This window comes from Mesoplodon mirus (genome assembly GCF_964341445.2).
Source record: "Mesoplodon mirus genome assembly, chromosome: 6".
Lineage (NCBI taxonomy): Eukaryota > Metazoa > Chordata > Mammalia > Artiodactyla > Ziphiidae > Mesoplodon > Mesoplodon mirus.
In genome coordinates, this window is record NC_138982.1 from 35,614,685 (window position 1) to 35,635,077 (window position 20,393).

At 36.9% G+C, this 20,393-nt stretch overlaps 1 protein-coding gene across 10 annotated transcripts in view; it reads right to left on the bottom strand.

Moving 5' to 3' along the window:
- DLG1 (discs large MAGUK scaffold protein 1) overlaps window positions 1–20,393 on the bottom strand; it is a 288,677-nt gene that overhangs the window by 69,627 nt on the left and 198,657 nt on the right. For all 10 annotated transcript variants that reach the window (XM_082625021.1, XM_082625022.1, XM_082625027.1 and 7 more), the window contains one exon: window positions 12,018–12,120. In XM_082625021.1, the coding sequence (XP_082481147.1) occupies window positions 12,018–12,120 (103 nt within the window). The remainder of the gene's footprint in view (window positions 1–12,017; window positions 12,121–20,393) is intronic.

The window sequence follows — 20,393 nt, forward strand, 5'->3', positions numbered from 1 at the left end:
CAAACAGTATCACAAACTTTCTCCTAAAAATGTAGTTTTCTTTCCTTAAGAAACCTATTTACTTTTCCCACAGAAGGCTTTTATCTCCACTTCCTTTTCCATACTATGTTAGGTAGATAAGCCTTTAACTTTAATCATTTAATGAGTCAACTCTTTCTTTTGTTGGCTCTGTGTATGCAGGCAAAATAAAATATTTTATTTTGTTAATCTGTCTTCTGTCAGTTTGATTCATAGGCCCCAGCTACTGAAACTAAAAGGGTAGAGGAAAAGTTTTTCCTCCTCTACAAAGGGCTAGAATGAATCTTAATCACTTAACAGCTATGTAACTGGCAAGTTAGTTAACCTTTTTGTGCCTTATTTTACTCAACTGTATGTAAAATGATGGTAAAAGTGCCCACTTTATAGGGCTTTATGGGAATTAAAAGAGCTAATAAATATAACATGGTTAGATGCCCCGCACATATTTTTTTCTATTATAGTCTATCACCCACCCCACAGGAGAGTCTATAACTATAGACCAGGAACTATTTGTCAAAATTTTGTAACTTCTGGATATGGAGCAAAAAACTAGAATAGTATTTCCAGTGCCCATGTTTGATTTCTGATTGTAATTCCCCAGAATGATTAGTAGTAAAGCTCTAAAAACAAATTGTTGCTTGTCTTTGCTTTGGAGTTAGCAAAACTGGGAGAGCTAGGAGTTAGTCATTCTAAATGTATTGTGGAGATTATTTTTTCATACTTAGAGCCTATGTCATAAAAGTTCAAAGTATACAGGCTGAAAAACTCATAACAGTATTTCATGGGAGACCAACAGGCAAGCTACAGATCTTAAAAGATAAAAACTTACTCTTACCAAAAAGTTTTCCTCTTCCCTCTTTGTCTGTTTGTATGTATGTATATATGTCAGATTATCAATGAAGCAAAGAATCCCAATGGATTCGTCATTAATAAAGTGAAGATACTAACTGCAAGGAGATGACTTATTATCAGAGTATCAGGTGACTCCTTTTGTACTTTGTAAAATAGCCCCCTCACCAAGAAAGAAAATCTGACTCTTATCTTCAATTTATATCCTTGGCCCTCACAGCAGTTACACACTGATGACGTGGAATATGTTTTTTAGAAAAAGTGCTGTAGAACCAAAATACATTTGTTAAAACTACATAGTTGGTATTAAAACAAAACATAAAGCCATCGAGTCACTGCCTAATAAACAAACATAAGGTAAGTAGCAACACAGCAAGGAGGACAGGTAAGTTTTTAAAGTACCCAAAAGATGCTTTTAAATTTTAACTTTCTTATCTTTGGTCTTCTGTTATTCTTTACAGAATGTCATTTCTTCTCTCTGCCCATCTAAAGACTACCCATTCTTCAGGTTTCCAGTTAAGCCCCAACTGCACTCTATGGCATTTTTTCCTCATACCAGGCAATATGATTTACCTCCTTTTGAATTCCTAAGGCAATGTTCGTTTTCTGTGCTCTATTGGTTTTTACCTTGTGTTTATTAGGCAATGACACCATAGCTATGGTAAAAGAATATAGTATAAATCAATACTGCCAGACTAAATACTCATCAAAATATTCCCAGTGAAAAGTATCTAGATTTTGGGGCTTCCCTGGTGGCGCAGCGGTTGAGAGTCTGCCTGCTGATGCAGGGGACACGGGTTCACGCCCCGGTCTGGGAAGATCCCATATGCCGCAGAGCGGCTAGGACCGTGAGCCATGGCTGCTGAGCCTGCACGTCCAGAGCCTGTGCTCTGCAACGGGAGAGGCCACAACAGTGAGGGGCCCATGTACCGCAAAAAAAAAAAAAAAAGTATCTAGATTTTGAAGACAACAGACCTGGGACTGAAGCCTAGCTATTACTAGCTTTGTTATTTGACTCTATATCATCACCTGTATGTAGGGATATAGCTATGTGTTTCATAAGGCTCTAGAGCAAGGCTTAAATAAACAAAAAGCCAATAGGCACCTAAATAAACATAAAATTATAAACTGTGTTAAGTTGTTTAAAGAAAAAGAAGTCACAGTGCTATGACAAATGGAATTATGAGAAGGAGCCAATCATATAAAGAATAGGGGTAAAGAATATTCTAAGAACAAACAGAATGAACAGAGAATTAGGAAAATACCTGGTGTAATCAAGAGTCTGAAAGAAGGCGGCCTGTGTGGTTAGAGCTGAAGGAGCAAAGGAAGGAATAGAGGGCATGCAGTGAAGCCAAATGTATTGTGCTATGCTCAATCACACAGGGCCTTGCAGGCACTATTAAAGGGTTTGGATTTTATTCAGAGTATAATCGGAAGTGTTTTAAATAGAAAGTGATACAATCTAATCTTTGTATTTAAAAAGATAATTTTGGCTGATGAATGGATTGGAGAAAGTCAAGAAAGAAGTAAGAAGACTTGCTAGAGGCTATTAGAATAGGTAAGATATGATAATGGGTTTGGTATGGGTAGTGGCCGAGACACAGAGGTTGAGAAAAGGGGAGGGAAGTCAAGGATGACTCCTCGCCTTCTGGCTTAACCATCAATGGAAGTGCCATTTACTGAGGGAGGAAAAGAACTGTTTCAGACATGCTCAGTTTTGAACATTAAAGAGATATACATCTGGAAAAATCAAACAGGACAAAAAGTCAGGTGTTGAGGAGATGTTTGGAAAAAAAGATATATCACAAGAGTGATTAACATAAGGGTCTAACCTTGAAACATAGAAGATGTCTGCTAAATAGCAGCTACTTGAATAATCAACATACAATGCAAATTCTCCTTGATACAAAACTAGCTCCATCAAGATGAGAATAGCTTAAAGTTTTGAACACAACTAAAGAAAAAGTATCAATCAGAAAGAGTCATACAGAAGAAAAGTACAGAAATCACAAAAAAAGAGTAAAAGAAAAAAAAGAGTATAAGCACAGAAAAAGATAATCTGAAAGAGAGATTCCTAGGTCCACACAATAACTATCCTAGGAAAAGGGTAGCCCACCCCTGACAACCATCAGTGGCAAGTATACCTACTGCATACAGGGGTACATTAGGCTTAGTTAAGAGTCACTAAACATAAAAATGGTAAAATTAACAATCCTTGTTCAGATCTATGTTCACCAAGCATTAGAGCAGTTCTTCCTTTTATCAATCTTTACCTCCTTATTAATAACTTAATATTTTTATTGGGTTCCAGAAGTTTCTTTTTTTTTCTAATTTTTTAACTCTTTATTTTATATTGGAGTATAGACAATTAACAATGTTGTGATAGTTTCAGGTGCACAGCAAAGGGACTCAGACATACATATACATGTATCCATTCTCCCGCAAACTCCCCTCCCATCCAGGCTGCCACATAACATTGAGCAGAGTTCCCTGTGCTATACAGTAGGGTCCTTGTTGGTTGTCCAATTTAAATATAGCAGTGTGTACATGTTGATCCCTAACTCCCTAACTATCCCTTCCCCTACTTCTTTCCCCAGGTAACCATAAGTTCATTCTCTAAGTCTGTGAAATCTGTTTCTATTTTGTAAATAAGTTCATTTGTATCATTTCTTTTAGATTCCGCATATAAGGGATATTATACGATATTTCTCTTTCTCTGTCTGACTTACTTCACTCAGTATGACAATCTCTAGGTCCATCCGTGTTGCTCCAATTGGCATTATTTCATTCTTTTTAATAGCTGAGTAATATTCCATTGTATATATGCACCACATCTTCTTTATCCATTCCTCTGTTGATGGACATTTACGTTGCTTCCATGTCTTAGCTACTGTAAACAGTGCTGCAGTGAACACTGGGGTGCATGTATCCTTTCAGACCATGTTTTTCTCTGGATATATGCCCAGGAGTGGGACTGCAGGGTCATACGGTAGCTCTATTTTTACTTTTCTAAGGAACCTCTATACCGTTCTCCATATGGCTATACCAATTTACATTCCCACCAACAGTGTAGGAGGGTTCCCAACTCTCCATACCCTCTCCAGCATTTACTGTTTGTGGGTTTTTTGATGATAGCCATTTTGACTGCCATGAGGTGATCTCACTGTAGTTTTGATTTGCATTTCTCTAATAATTGATGATGTTGAACATCTTTTCATGTGCCTCTTGGCCATTTGTATGTCTCTGGAGAAATGTCTATTTAGGTCTTCTGCCCATTTTTTGATTGGGCTGTTTTGATGATATTAATTAAGCCTCATGAGCTATTTGTAAATTTTGAAGACTAATCCCTTGTTGGTCACGTTATCTGCATATATTTTCTCCCAATCTGTGGGTTGTCTTTCCATTTTGTTTATGGTTACCTTTGCTGTGCAAAGAATTTTGAGTTTAATTAGGTCCCATTTGTTTATTTTTGTTTTTATTTCCATTATTCTGGGAGATGGCTCAAAAAAGATATTGCTGCGATTTATGTCAGAGCGTGTTCTGCCTATGTTTTCCTCTGGAGTTTTATAGGGTCCAGTCTCACGTTTAGGTCTTCAATCCATTTTGAGCTTATTTTTGTGTATGGTGTTAAAGAATGACCTAATTTCATTTTTTTACACGTATCTGTTCAGTTTTCCCAGCACCATTTGTTGAAGAGACTGTCTTTCCACCATTGTGTAGTCTTGCCTCCTCTGTTGTACGTTAACTGACCGTAGAGGCATGGGTTTATTTCTGGGCTTTCTATCCTATTCCACTGATCTATATTTCTATTTGTGTATCAGTAGCATACTGTTTTGATGACTGTAGCTTTGTAGTATAGTCTGAAGTCAGGGAGTCTGATTCCTCCAGCTCCGTTTTTCTTTCTCAAGATTGCTTTGGCTATTCAGGGTCTTTTGTGTCTCCATACAAAGTTTAAGATTTTTTGCTCTAGTTCTGTGAAAAATGCCATTGGTAATTTGATAGGGATTGCACTGAACCTGTAGATTGCCTTGGGTAGTGTAGTCATTTTGACAGTGTTGATTCTTCCAATCCATGCCATCTGTTTGTGTCTTCCTTTACTTCTTTCATCAGTGTCTTATAGTTTTTGGAGTACAGGTCTTCCGTCTCCTTAGGTAGGTTTATTCCTAGGTATTTTATTCTTTTTGACGTGATGGTAAATGGAATTGTTTCTTGAATTTCTCTTCTGATCTTCCATTGTTAGTGTATAGAAATGCAACAGATTTCTGTGTATTAATTTTGTAACCTGCAACTTCACCAAATTCATTGATGAGCTCTAGTAGTTTTCTGGTAGCGTCTGTAGGATATTCTACGTAAAGTATCATGTCATCTGCAAACAGTGACAGTTTTACTTCTCCAATTTGGATTCTTTTTATTTCTTTTTCTTCTCTGATTGCCATAGCTAGGACTTCCAAGACTACGTTGAATAAAAGTGGCAAGAGTGGACATCCTTGTCTTGTTCCTGATCTTAAGAGGAAATGCTTTCAGCTTTTCACCACTGAGTATGATGTTAGCTGTAGGTTTGTCGTATATGGCCTTTATTTATGTTGAGGTATGTTCCCTCTATGCCCACTTTCTGGAGAGTTCTTTTTTTTTAATCATAAATGGGTGCTGAATTTTGTCAAAAGCTTTTTCTCCATCTATTGAGATGATCATATCGTTTTTATTCTTCAATTTGTTGATGTGGTATATCACACTGATTGATTTACGGATCCTGAAAAATCCTTGCATTCCTGGGATAAATCCCACTTGATCATGGTATATAATCCTTTTCATGTATTGTTGGATTCAGTTTGCTAATATTTTGTTGAGGACTTCTGCATCTATGTTCATCAGTGGTACTGGCCTGTAATTTTCTTTTGTGGTATCTTTGTCTGGTTTTGGTATCAGGGTGATGGTGGCCTCATAGAATGAGTTTGGGAGTGTTCCTTCCTCTGCAATTTTTGGGAACAGTTTCAGAAAGATAGGTGTTAGCTCTTACCTAAATGTTGATAGAATTTGCCTGTGAGGCCATCAGGTCCTGGACTTTTGTTTGTTGGGAGTTTTAAAATCACAGTTTCAATTTCAGTGCTTGTGATTGGTCTGTTCATATTTTCTGTTTCTTCCTGGTTCAGTCTTGGGAGACTGTACCTTTCTAGGAATTTGTGTATTTCTTCCAGGTTGTCCATTTGTTGGCATATACTTGCCTGCAGTAGTCTCTTATGATCCTCTGTATTCCTGTGGTGTCAGTTGTAACTTCTCCTTTTTCATTTCTAATTTTATTGATTTGGGTCCTCTCCCTTTTTTTCTTGATGAGTCTGGCTAAAGATTTATCAATTTTGTTTATCTTTTCAAAGAACCAGCTTTTAGTTTCATTGATCATTGCTATTGTTTTGTCTCTATTTCATTTATTTCTGTTCTGATCTTTATGATTTCTTTCCTTCTGCTAACTTTAGGTTTTGTTCGTTCTTCTTTCTCTAGTTCCTTCAGATATAAGGTTAGGTTGTTTACTTGAGATTTTTCTTCTTTCCTGAGGTAAGATTGTATTGCTATAAACTTCCATCTTAGAACTGCTTTTGCTGCATCCCACAGGTTTTGTATCATTGTACTTTCATTTTCATTTGTCTCTAGGTATTTTTGATTTCTTTCTTGATTTCTTCAGAGATCTACTGGTGGTTTAGTAGCATATTGCTTAACCTCCACGTGTTTGTGTTTTTTATAGTTTTTTTGGTAGTTTATTTCTAATCTCATAGCATTGTGACTGGAAAATATGTTTGATATGATTTCAATTTTCTTAAATTTACTGAGGCTTGCCTTGTGTCCCAGCATGTGGGCAATCCTGGAGAATGTTCTGTGGGCACTTAAGAGGAATGTGTATTCTGGTGCTTTTGGATGGAATGCTCTACAGATATCAATTAAGTCCATCTGGTCTCATGTGTCATTTAAGGCCTGAGTTTCCTTACTGATTTTCTGTCTGGATGATATGTCCATTGATGAAAGTGGGGTGTTAAAGTCCCCCACTATGGGCCTCCCTGGTGGCGCAGTGGTTGAGAGTCCGCCTGCCGATGCAGGGGATACGGGTTCGTGCCCCGGTCTGGGAGGATCCCATATGCCGCGGAGCGGCTGGGCCCGTGAGCCATGGCCGCTGAGCCTGTGCGTCCGGAGCCTGTGCTCCGCAACGGGAGAGGCCACAACAGTGAGAGGCCCGCGTACAGCAAAAAAAAAAAAAAAAAAAAAAAAAAAAAGTCCCCCACTATTATTGTGTTACTGTCAAATTTTCCCTTTATGGCTGTTAGTATTTGCCTTATATATCGAGGTGCTCCCATGTTGGGTGTATACATATTTACAATTGTTATATCTTCTTCTTGGATTGATGCCTTGATCGTTATGTAGTGTCCTTCTTTGTCTCTTATAACAGGCTTTCAAGTCTATTTTGTCTGATGTGAGTATTGCTACTCCAGCTTTTTTTTGATTTACAGTTGCATGGAGCACCTTCTTCCATCCCCTCACTTTCAGTCTGTATGTGTCCCTAGGTCTGAGGTAGGTCTCTCGTAGACAGTGTATATATGGGTCTTGTTTTTGTATCCACTCAGCCAGTCTATGTCTTTTGGCTGGCACATTTAATACATTTACATTTAAGGTAATTATCGATATGTGTATTTCTACTGCCATTTTCTTAATTGTTTTGAGTTTGTTTTTGTAGGTCTTTTTTCTTCCCTTCCTCTTTTGTTCTCTTCTCTTGTGGTTTGGTGACCATCTTTAGTGCTGTGTTTGAGTTGCTTTTTCTTTTTTTGGTGTGCGTATCTATTGTAGTTTTGGGGATTGCTGTTCCCATGAGGTTTTGATATAACAGTCTATATGTACAAGGCTTTTTTGTTTTTTTTAAAGCTTCTAGTCTCTTTCCTGCCTAGAGGAGTTCCTTTAGCATTTGTTGCAAAGTGGTCTGGTGGTGCTAAATTCTCTTAGCTTTTGCTTGTCTGTAAGGCTTTTGATTTCTCTGTCAAATATGAATGAGAACTGGGTACAGTATTCTTGGTTGTAGAGTATTCTTGGCTGTAGGTTGTAGGTTCTTCCCTTTCATCACTTTAAATATATCATGCCACTCCCTTCTGGCTTGAAGAGTTTCTGCTGAGAAATCAGCTGATAACCTTATGGGAGTTCGCTTGTATGTTGTCATTTTTCCCCTGTTGCTTTCAATAGTTTTTCTTTGTCTTTACTTTTTGTCAATTTGATTACTACATGTTTCAGTGTGTTTCTCCTTGGGTTTATCCTGCCTGGGACTCTCTGTGCTTCCTAGACTTGGTTGACTGTTGCCTTTCCCATGCTAGGGAAGTTTTCAGCTATTATTTCTTCACATATTTTCTCAGGTCCTCTCTCTCTCTTCTCCTTCTGGGACCCCTATAATGCAAATGTTGGTGCGTTTAATGTTGTCCTTAGGCTGTCTTCATTTCTTTTCATTCTTTTTTCCTTATTCTGTTCTGCAGCAGTGATTTCCACAATTCTGTCTTCCAGGTCACTTATCAGTTCTTCTGCCTCAGTTATTCTGCTATTGATTCCTTCTAGTGTATTTCTCATTTCAGTTATTGTATTGTTCATTTGTTTGTTCTTTAGTTCTTCTAGGTCTTTGTTAAACATTTCTTTCATCTCCTTAATCTTTGCCTCCATTCTGGACCATCTTCACTATCATTATTCTGAATTCTTTTTCTGGAATGCTGCCTATCTCCACTTCATTTAGTTGTTTTTCTGGGATTTTATCTTGTTCCTTCACCTGTGACATAATCCTCTGCCTTTTCATTTTGTTTAACTTTCTAGGATTGTGGTTTTCATTCTGCAGGATTATGGTTCTTCTTGCTTCTGCTGTCTGCCCTCTGGTGGATGAGGCTATCTAAGAGGCCTGTGCAAGCTTCCTGATGGGAGGGACTGGTGGTGGGTAGAAATGGGTCTTGCTCTGGTGGGCAAAGCCTTGCTCAGTAAAATTTTAATCCACCTGTCTGCTGATGGGTGGGGCTGTATTCCCTCTCTGTTGGTTGTTTGGCCTGAGGTAACCCAGCACTGGAGCCTACAGGCTGTTTGGTGGGGCTAATGGCGGCCTCAGGGAGGGCTCACGTCAATGAGTACTTACCAGAACTGCTGCTGCCAGTGCCCTTGTTCCCCTTGGTGAGCCATAGCCGCCCCCTGCCCCTGCAGAAGACCCTCCAACACTAGCAGGTAGGTTTGGTTCAGTCTCCTATGGGGTCACTGCTCCTTTCCCTTGGGTCCTGGTGTGCACAAGACTTTGTGTGTGCCCTCCAAGAGTGGAGTCCCTGTTTTGCCCAGTCCCGTGGAAGTCCTGCACTCAAATCCTGCTGCCCTTCAAAGACAGAATCCCTGGGGATTGCTAGTCCTGTTGCTGGACCCCCAGGCTGGGACGCTGACGTGGGGCTCAGAACCTTCACTCCATGGGAGAACTTCTGTGGTTTAATTGTTCTCCAGTTTGTGGTTCGCCCACCTGGCAGGCATGAGATTTGATTTTATCATGATTGTGCCCCCCCTTCCCATCTCACTGAGGCTTCTCCTTTGTCTTTGGATGTGGGATATCTTTTTTGGTGGGTTCCAGTGTCTTCCCGTGAATGGTTGTTCAGCAGTTATTTGTGATTTCGGTGCTTTTGCGAGAGGAGGTGAGCACACGTCCTTCTACTCCGCCATCTTGAACCAATACTCCAGAAGATTCTTTCTTGATAAAAATTAACTAGAATATGTCTGAATTTTGACCATTCTGAGTTAATTTTTTATCATGCTGTGTCTTTTCAATGTAAAGTTACTTCTTTTAAATCTAGTAACGTTTTCTTGAATGAATTATAATTGCAAGCATTTATTCTTTTCTTTAAAAAAAATTTACTTTTTCCAGAAAGTCTAATTAAGTATATCCTGTGTGTGTGTGTGTGTGTGTGTGTATATATATATGTATGTGTGTATATATATATATATATATATATATATATATATATATATATAATATATATAATTGCCTGTCTTTTCTCTCTAACCTTTAAAAATTCTCTTCGGTTCTATTTCATTTTGTTTACTTTTCCTATTGTATCCTTTATGTCCCCTATTGATTGTTCTGCAGTGTTTCTTTGCCTTTGTGTTCCAATTTAAGAAAATCGTTTGCTTTCTTCTTCTTTCCTGGGTTCTGCTAGCTCAAAATTAAACTCTTCTGGTTGTTAAGCCATCTTTTCCTACAGTTCTTCACATATCTACTTTGTGGTCTTCTTTCAAAGAAGTGAATGCATAAATTGTTTAAGAACATTAAAATCAAAGTTTCATCTGATATGTGCCAATTTTTTTTTGTGTGTGTAAATGCATGTTTGTGACAACTTTTATCTCTTGCTAAGCTTTGCTATTTGTTTCCATGTCTCCTTATTAATATCTTTGTATGAATGCCAGGCTAGTTCCTTTTTTTTTTTCTTTTTTTTTTTTTTTTTCTTTTTGCGGTATGCGGGCCTCTCACTGTCGTGGCCTCTCCCGTTGCGGAGCACAGGCTCCGGACGCGCAGGCCCAGCGGCCATGGCTCACGGGCCCAGCCGCTCCGCGGCACATGGGATCCTCCCAGACCGGGGCACGAACCCGCATCCCCTGCAGCGGGAGAGGCCACAGCGGTGAGAGGCCCGCGTACCGGAAAACAAACAAACAAACAAACAAACAAAAAAACAAGCCCCCCCATCTTCAGGAAGTACAATTTTCTGTCATATTCTATGTTCTGCTACCACTGAGCATTCTCAACATTCCATGCTTTTACTCTTCCCTTCTTTACATGTAGCTTTTGCCAGATCTTAACCTGCTTAAGCAGCCTTTGCCTGTATTTTGTTGTCCAGGTATTATACCTGTCTTCTTAGTTTTGCTTAATGAGAAGTGAAGCTGTACGGGTAGAAATATGTGTTTATTTTCCTTGTTGCTTTTGTGTGTTTTCTGGGGAGGTCAAGGAGCAGATATTGACTTACTCTTAATCATACCTAAATAGTCTATATTCCTCATAAACATATAAATAAGAGGCTTTCTATAATACCAAGCAAGCACTGATTCTGATTATAATTTGTTTCCATATAATATGCCTATTGGGCAAGAATGTGTTGGTCAGAAGATAAAAGCATGTGTAGTCACACTGGTAGTTTTCTCATAAAAATTAATGAATTAGCATTCTAACTTCATATATTAATCCCTATTTGCTTGATTAATGTGATTTATTTGGAACTTACCCCTTACATAAATAAATTTATTCTTGTTCAGTTACTGAACCTAGATTGCTGAGGTTTATAAGAAATATTATGAAATAGCAAGCAATGCCCAACATACTACTTTGATCAGGTTTTGTTACAGAAATAAATTCCACTCCAAGAAAAGAATAATACATGTAACAGCTGCTAAATCATAGAATGATTCACCTGGCTCCTTTAGTCACATCATTCTTTCCTTCTTCACCTTGTTTATGAACATTAACTAGTGTGCTATGTATTCTTTTGGGTGTTTAAGCTTTTTAAATTCCACTGAGGTTTTACTGAAGTGGTTATGTTGATGTAAACTAGAATCTTATGTATGTTTAATATGACCTCAAATTTTCCATTATCACCTTCTCCCAGTAGGAACTTGGTAAGGTCAAGTCCATGATACCTCATTATTTAGAAAAATATCATATCTCAAACTTACATTTTTTCTCTTTAAGTAACAATAAAGGCTATTAGAAACATATCTTAAACCCTGTTATTAATAAATATAACCTAATTCAAAGGTCAGAAAATACTGAGATAACCTAATTTTCTTTGGCAAAATTACTATCTTTGCTTTTCAACCACTGAGTTAGTCAAAGGTATACTTAAAGGTATGTGTTTGGTTAGATGACACATTTAAAAAGATAAATTCCTGAAAATTAATCCAAATAATAGAGAAATATTCAGAGAGTTGGCAGATACAAGTTCCTACATTCTATTAAAAACTCTTTGATCTGGATAGTGAATTAAGTTCAAACTAAACAAATAACAGATTAATAAATCAGACAAAAATATAAAAAGAAAGTTAAGCTTGGGAAGTTAAACATTATTAAGAGGAAGACTTCTAAAAACTGAAATAAAAAATAAATACAGACAATAAGAATTTATTACCTTCAGGTCGATATTGTGCAACAATTGTGACAGCTTGGCCAGCATTTTTTAAAGCAGCTGCTGCCTGCTCATGGCTGGCAGTTCTGAGGTCAACACTGTTTACCTGTAAATCAAACCACATATTAAATTTGAAAGAAAATCATCACACTGATTAGAAATCACAATAGCCTATTCTTTGAGCAGGCATAGATTAAAAAAAAATTACTTGCAATTACTTTATCACTAAAATATTTTCTTGTTCTGATTTACTAAAAATATGTTATACAGTAAAACAAAAATATATTGTATAGTCAATCAAAACAATTTTATTCACTTAAAATACTATGTTTACTGTCAAGTGAACAAATCCAAAACATTTCCCCTAAGTTTTCCAGAAGGTTGTCTATCAATCTCTTGAGAAATGTACCTTAATTTGACAACTTGAAAAATCAACAAGTGTCATCATTTTGTACATTTCATTTCACCAGTAACTCAGGCAATGTGAGGGAAATTCATTTTGATTACAGCATCCTTTCAACTCCTGCCACATCTTCACTATTACTCATCTCAGTTTCAATTCTCTTCCTTCCTTTCCAAAACTAAAGCTTCCATTCTTTTGGAGTAACAGGAAAGCAATTACTTTAAGTGTTAAAATAGCTCAGATTTCACGGACTGACATTTAAATACAGTAAATGTTATTAAATGAGCAAGAAGACTTTTTTTGACCACAGGGACTTTCCTTGGGTAAAATAATTAATGAGGTGATCAATCCCACTCCAGAAGAATAGGCAACTTCATTCTTATTTCTGAAAGGCTGCCAGCACCTAGTATGCTGCAAGGTACACTGTCTTTAGAGACTGAACCTTTTCCACTACAAGAAAAACTTAATAGGACATTAATGTGAGCATTAAACTTAAATGTAATTAACTTTAAATATTTAAGTTGGCTTTTTCCCTTAAGAACCATGAATGAATAAAATATAGCAATGAGGGCTTCCCTGGTGGCGATGCAGGGGACACGGATTCGTGTCCTGGTCCGGGAAGATCCCACATGCCGCGGAGCAGCTGGGCCCGTGAGCCATGGCCGCTGAGCCTGCGCATCCAGAGCCTGTGCTTCGCAACGGGAGGGGCCACAGCAGTGAGAGGCCCACGTACCGCAAAAAAAAACCACAAAAAACAAAAACAAAACAAAAAAAACAGCAATGTTTGGGACCTTTACTGAATATTTTTGGAAAGAAGAACTGTCGCACAATTTTAATATGACAGCCTGCTTCATTGACATCTAATCTAAAACCTGTTAAAAATTACATACCAATTTTGGAAAATCTGACTATAGCCCAGAAATTCCTGGGATCATAAAATTTACATAAAAGAACATATTTAATGTTTAATGTAAAACATTTAAAGACCTGATGTTTTACATTATCTATAAAGGATATTACTATGTAACTAAGTTAAAATGTACAGACACCTCTCAAATGAAAATCAAGATCCAAAAACCTTAATCTAAACAAGTGTAACATAATGTGGCTTTATTAGAGAATATCTCTAGCTTAATATCTTATTAGAGAATAACTGAACACAATGTATAAATTGTTCTACCTTGAACATAAAGAAAATCCTCCTAATTTCTAGCAGAAAAAATTAGAGAATAAATATAAAAGGTAGACAAACTTTCACAGATTATTTTAGAAAAGATCACAATTTTTAATGAATTATTCCTGAGCATTGGATCCCTTTGCTACAGAAAAGATCTGAAAACAACCTACACAGATTCAAAGGAGAATAGTTTGTTAACAAGACTACAAATTAAAAATGTTCCTAAATAACACCAAACATTTTAATGGAATACATTATCAAGGATACTTTAGAAGAAATCCTGGTACTGAGAAACATATCGTGTAAACAGACTTAGGGTCACTTTTTTATGGAGATACAATTTATATAAAGTCCAAACTTTTAAAGTGTACTATTTAGTGTTTTTCAGTACATTCACAAGCATGTGCAACCATCACCATGCTTTAATTCCAAAACATTTTCATCAGCCCCCACCCCCAAAAAACCCACTACCCATTAGCATTCATTCCCCTCTTCCCTCTCCCCTTAGACCCTGGCAACCACTATTCTACTTTCTAACTCTAAGGATTTGTCTGTTCTGTACATTTTAAATAAAAGGAATATTACAATATGTGGCTATTGGTGTTTGGCTTCTTCACTTAGCTTGTTTTCATGGTTCATCCTTGTTTTAGCCTGTTTTAGTACTTTGTTACTTATTATGGCTGAATCATATACCCCATTGTATGGATATTCCATATTTTGTTTATCCACTTTGTTAAATTTATTCTTTTTGATACTACTATAAACAAAATTATTTTCTTAATTTCACTTTCAGGTTGTTCAACTCTGGTATATAGAAACCCAACTGTTTCTTGTATAGTGATTCTCTGTCCTGCAAACTTGCTGAGCTTGGTTATTATCTCTGATAGTTTTTTTGGATTTCCTAAGATTTTCTATATATAAGATCATGGCATCTGCAAATAAGAGATAATTTTCCTTCTTCCTTTTTAATCTAGAAAGCTTTTATTTCTTTTCCTTGCCTAACTGCCCAATCTAGAAACTCCAGCACAATGTTGAATAAAAGTGGCATGAGTGGACACCTCTGTCTTGTTCCTGATCTCAGAGGGAAAGCTTTCAGTGTTTCAGCATTTAGTGTGACATAAGTTATCAGTTTTTCATAGACATCCTTTATCAGGTTGAGGAAGTTCTCTACTATTCCTAATTTGTTTGGTGCTTTTATGATGCAAGCTGTTGGTTTCTGACAGGGGCTTTTTCTGTTGAGATGGTCATGTGGCTTATATCCTTAACTCTATTAACATGGTGTTTTACTTTGGTTATCCCTGTGTTGAACCAACTATGCATTCCTTGGACAAATTCCACTTGGTTATGGGGTATAATCCTTTTTTAATGCTGGTGTACAATCCTTTTTTTATGCTGAATCCAGATGGCTATTTTGTTGAGGATTTTTACATATAAATTCTTAAGGGATATTGTAGTTTTCTTTTCTTGTGATGTCTTTGTTTGGTTTGATATAAGAATAATATTGGCCTTGTAGAATGAGTTGGGAAGTGTTCTTCATACCTATTCCCTTTTTGGGGAAGAGTCTGTGAATGGTGCTAATTCTTCTTTAAACGTTCTACAGATTGCACTTGTGAGGCCATCTGGTCCTGGGTTCTTTCCTTTGTGGGAAGTTTTGATTATCAATTCAATCTCCTTAATTGTTACAGGTCTACAGTTATAGTTTCCATTTCTTCTTGAGTCAGTTTCAAAAGTTTATGTCTTTCTAGAAATTTATCAACAATTATACAATATGTATAACTATATATCACACATAATCTATATAACACATATATTATAAAATGTCCTTAGATTTTGAGAAACAATTTTTTTCCTAAAGTCTACTTTGTTTGATACTTGTACAGCCATTTTATGTGTTTCTTGGTTTCTGTTTGCATAGCATATCTTTTCCAACCTTTTACTTTCAATGAAGATCGAATCTAAAGTGTGTCTGTGGTAGAAAGTATATAATTTGATCTTTTAAAATCTACCCTGTCAATATCTGTCTTTTAGTTGGAGTATTTAACCCATTTACCTTCAATGTAATTTATCAAAAAAAAAAGATTTATGCCATCCATTTTGCTATGTTTTCTTCACACCTTGTCTTTTTTGTTCCTCTATTCCTCCATTATTAACTTCTTTTGTAAAATAGGTATTTTCCACTGTACTATCTTAATACCCTTTAAAAAATTATATATATTTTGAGTTATTTGCTTAGTGGTTTCTCTAGATCATAATTAACATTTTATAACTATTTACTTTGAATTAATACCAACTTAGTTTCAATAGTATATAAAAACTCTGCTCTTGTAATTCTGTGCCCTCTATACCCCCTGTGATACTACTGTCATATAAATTACATCTTTATACAGTGTGTGTGCCCATCAACACAGATTTAAAATTATTGCTTTATTTAGTTGTTTAAATTATAAAGGACAAAAAAAGAGTTACAAACAAAAAATGCACTTATGCTGTTTTACATTTACCTATATAGTTACTTTTAACAGTGCTCTTTATTTCTTCATATGCATTTGGGCTACTCACTAATGTCCTTTCTTTCTGGTCTAAGGGATTCTCTTTAGTACTCCTTGTAGGGCAGGTTTACTGTCTATAAGAGAAATTGAGATTAATAACTTCCTTAGCTTTTGTTTACCTGGGACTCGGATTTGTCCTTCGTTTCTGAAGGATAGTTTGACTGTGTATAGAAACCTTGGACAATGGCTTTTTTCCTTCTGGCCTCCATGATTTCTGACAAGAAATCAACTGTTAATCTTACCCTGTAGTCAGTGATTTCTCTTTGCTTTCAGGATTCTCCCTTTGTCTTTTGATATTTGGTTATGATTTATCTGTGGTGTGGATCTCTTCAAGTTTATTCTACTTGTAGTTCACTGAGCTTCTCAGATGTGTACAATGTTTTTCATTAAATTTGGGAAGTTTTTTGCAATTATTTATTCAAATATTCTTTCTGCCTCTTTCTCTCTCTTTTGTCATTTTGACTTCATTATACATACATTGGTATACTTGATGGTATCCCCACAGGTCTTTGAGCCTCTGACAATTTTTCTTAATTCCTTTTTCTTTCTGTTCTTCAGCCTGGGTAGTCTTAACGGACACATCTTCAAGTTGGCAGATTTTTTTCTTTTGCCAGGTCAAATCTGCTGTTGAACTTGTCTAGAGGATTTTTTTTTTTCATTTCAGTTATTGTACTTTTCAACACCAGCATTTCCGTTTGTTTCTTTTTCATAAAAGAAATCTCTTTATTGACATACTCTACTTGGTGCGATATTGTTCCTATACTTTCCTTACATTCTTTTTTTTTGTTGTTGTTTTTTTTTTTTTTTCCCGTACGCGGGCCTCTCACTGTTGTGGCCTCTCCCGTTGCGGAGCACAGGCTCCGGATGCGCAGGCTCAGCGGCCATGGCTCACGGGCCCAGCCGCTCCGCGGCATATGGGATCCTCCCAGACCGGGGCACGAACCCGTATCCCCTGCATCGGCAGGCGGACTCTCAACCACTGCGCCACCAGGGAGACCCTCCTTACATTCTTTAGACATGGTTTCCCTTAGTTCTTAGAATATATTTAAAATATCTGATTTAAAATCTTTGTCTAGTAGTATAGTGTTGGGCTTCCTTACAGACAGTTTCTACTGATTGCTTTTCCCCCTATGTACATTTTCTTGTTTTGCTGCATGTCTCAATTTTTTGTTGAAAACCAGACATTTAAAATAATATGAAGTAGCAATTCTGGGTATAAGATCTGTCCTCCTACCAAGGGCTTGATATTACTGCTGTTTGTTATAGTAGTTGTTTGGTGACTTTTCTGAATTCTGTAAGGTTTGTATTCTTTGTTGTATGTGCCAGTGAAGTGTCTGCCTGATTAGCAGAGTGGTCAGTTAATGACTGGACAGAGATTTCATTAAATGTGCGCATGTTGGGTAATGCCTTCAACAATCAGCTAGGCAACTGATGATTCTGCCTTAATCTTCACTTCTTTCTTGCACAGAGGCTCATGGTCAGCCAGAGGTGAGAGTTTAGGGCCTCTTCAGGTCTTTCCTGAGCAGGCACACAGTCCAAGACCACGAATGTGTCCTCCTAGATTCCAAAGTACAAGAGCTTTTCAAAGGTCCTATGGAGAGTTCACTCCCTAGCTTTTCTTTTTAAGTTTTTTTTTTTTTTGCGGTACGCGGGCCTCTCACTGCTGTGGCCTCTCCCGTTGTGGAGCACAGGCTCCGGACACGCAGGCTCAGCAGCCATGGCTCACGGGCCCAGCCGCTCCGAGGCATGTGGGATCTTCCCGGACCAGGGCACGAACCCGTGTCCCCTGCATCGGCAGGCAGACTCTCAACCACTGCGCCAACAGGGAAGCCCTCTTTTTAAGTTTTTGATTAGTCTACTGTTTGCCCCAACTGTTACCAATGTCTCAGGCAGCCATAATATGCCTTTAATTGTTTTTGCAATTACCCCAGGGGAAAAGGCTTTTGCACTGGTGGAGCTTTGAATCAGGTCAAATACAGGGAACCTTTCAAATACGATGTTCCAAGAACCCACCAGACAGGTCAAATTATGACAGTTCTTTGGAAAAGAAGCTCTGAACGTTCTACCACCATTTTGCTCTCTCTAGTGGCTGTTGGGCCACTTGTTCTCACTGAAAAGGTGGGCTCTTTTTCAAGGCTAATGTGGTGATAGAGAGCCAGGGATGGGACTTAGGCAAATTAAAATTCCACAAAGCTCATTCTTACAGAGATTCAGCAATTTTTTTTTTTTTTTGAGTAAACACTTCCTGAATGGCTGTCAGTCTTTGGTTAATTTCCAGAGTTCTGAAAAAGTTTATTCTAAAAACAATTTTGGTCACTTTTCTCACTGTTTTTATGAAGGAGAGAATTTTTGTTGAAGTCTCTTGGGTCAGTTTCCATGTTTCTAAATTTTCAGGGAATATCAACTATATCCTGCCCTATGCTTGTCATTACTGTAAATAACAGTAATATTTCCATTTATAACCATAGTGAAAAATGCACTGTTCAACATCTGTACAATAATAAATCTTGACTTCAAAAGCTTCTTTCTTCAACAAAATTAAATATATCAAAGGGAATATTTTATAAAAATTATTTATTTCCTTGCCTTCCCAAATATTTATGCTTTTCTCAGTAATGTGGGTTATCGTTAAGAACATCAATAACAGGGATGTCTTTAGAACAGTGGTTCACAAGGTTTGGTCCCAGAAGCAGCAACATCAGTATCTCATGGAAACTTGAAAGAAATATAAATTTTCAGATCCTATCCAAGTCACACTGAATCAGAAACTTTGGGGATGGAATCTAGGAATCTGTTTTTTAATAATGCCTTGAGGTTATCCTGATACAAGCTGAAGACTGAAAATAGCTAAATTTTGTGTAAAGAGATACTTAAATAAGTGTTTCTGGGTTTTATTTTAGTTTTGAATATCTTTTCTCATGTTTTTCTCTTGTTCTTAAGGTCCTGCCTATTGCTTCTCAGGGTATTTCCCTAGAGCAGCTTAGTAACCATTAAAATATTTAAGATTATGGATGCATACTGACAAACAGAAGGCTGAATTTAACTTACAGTAACATTAGGGCAAGCAACTGGTTGGGAGGGTCTGGGACTTTCAATTTTAAAACTTAGCCTAAAGGGGTTTCCGGACATGGAGCTTTCAGTGCTAAAACTGGGAAAGTTCTGGGTGAACCACATTGTGTTCGTCAGACTAACATATTCTAGCAGTGTGACAGTAACCCACATAAAGAGGTCCCACATGGACAATTTTAAAAATATATATTTTTGTTTTGAGTTTTTCACACATACCTCTAAGCCAACTGAGAATTAATTTTGACACAAGGTGTGAAGTGAGGCTCTAAGCTAATTTTATTCCACTAAGCAACTAGCTAATTTCTCCAACATTTAGTTTTTAAAAATTCATTCCTTATCACTAATTTGCCCTTACACTGTAAATTATTTTTAAAACTTAAATTACAGTAAAACTTATAAGCAATAAAATGTACAAATTTAAACAGTTCAGTTGGAAGGATTTTTGACAACTGTATATGCCCATGAAACTATAACCCCAAACATATCTTTTCCATCAACCAACCCAGAAATCTCCATTATGCCTCTTTATAATAGGACAATTAGCATCAACCATGTTCTGACTTATCAATACAAATTAGTGTTGCCTGCACATGATTATAATTAGAATCATACAGTATGTATTTTTGTGGTGTGTTCTGTTTTACTCAACACGATGTGTTTTAGTGTCATCCATGCTGTCTGAGTTTTATTATGGATAGGCTATTATGAACATTCCTGTTATAGTGTAAACATAAGAGTTCTTGGATAAAATCTGGGTGATAAGGTTAGAAAGAGCTCTACTTCTTTTGTAAATGATTAGCCACCTTTTTTCTGTCTTGGACTCAGTCTATCTTGAATTATAAAGGATCCTCAAAAAGACAGGCTGCAGGAATATGATGATATGTCTAAGTATGTGCAGGGAAGGATCAGGTGGAAAGAGGGACTGCAATCTGAAAACTGCAATAAAAGATCCAATTTTTGGAATGCTTTTCCTATCATGTTCCAGCCACATATATCTTCAGTTTGAAGAGTACTTTCTGATTTTCTTTACTTTATTTTGAAAAAATGATTTAAAACAGTTATCAATACTGAATAGCATTGCTGACCCAGGATATAGGTTTTATCCCTGTATCTCAGATCCTAAAATTTCAGAAAGTGTTACTTAAATTTTTAATTAAAAACAAAACGACATAGCATAATAT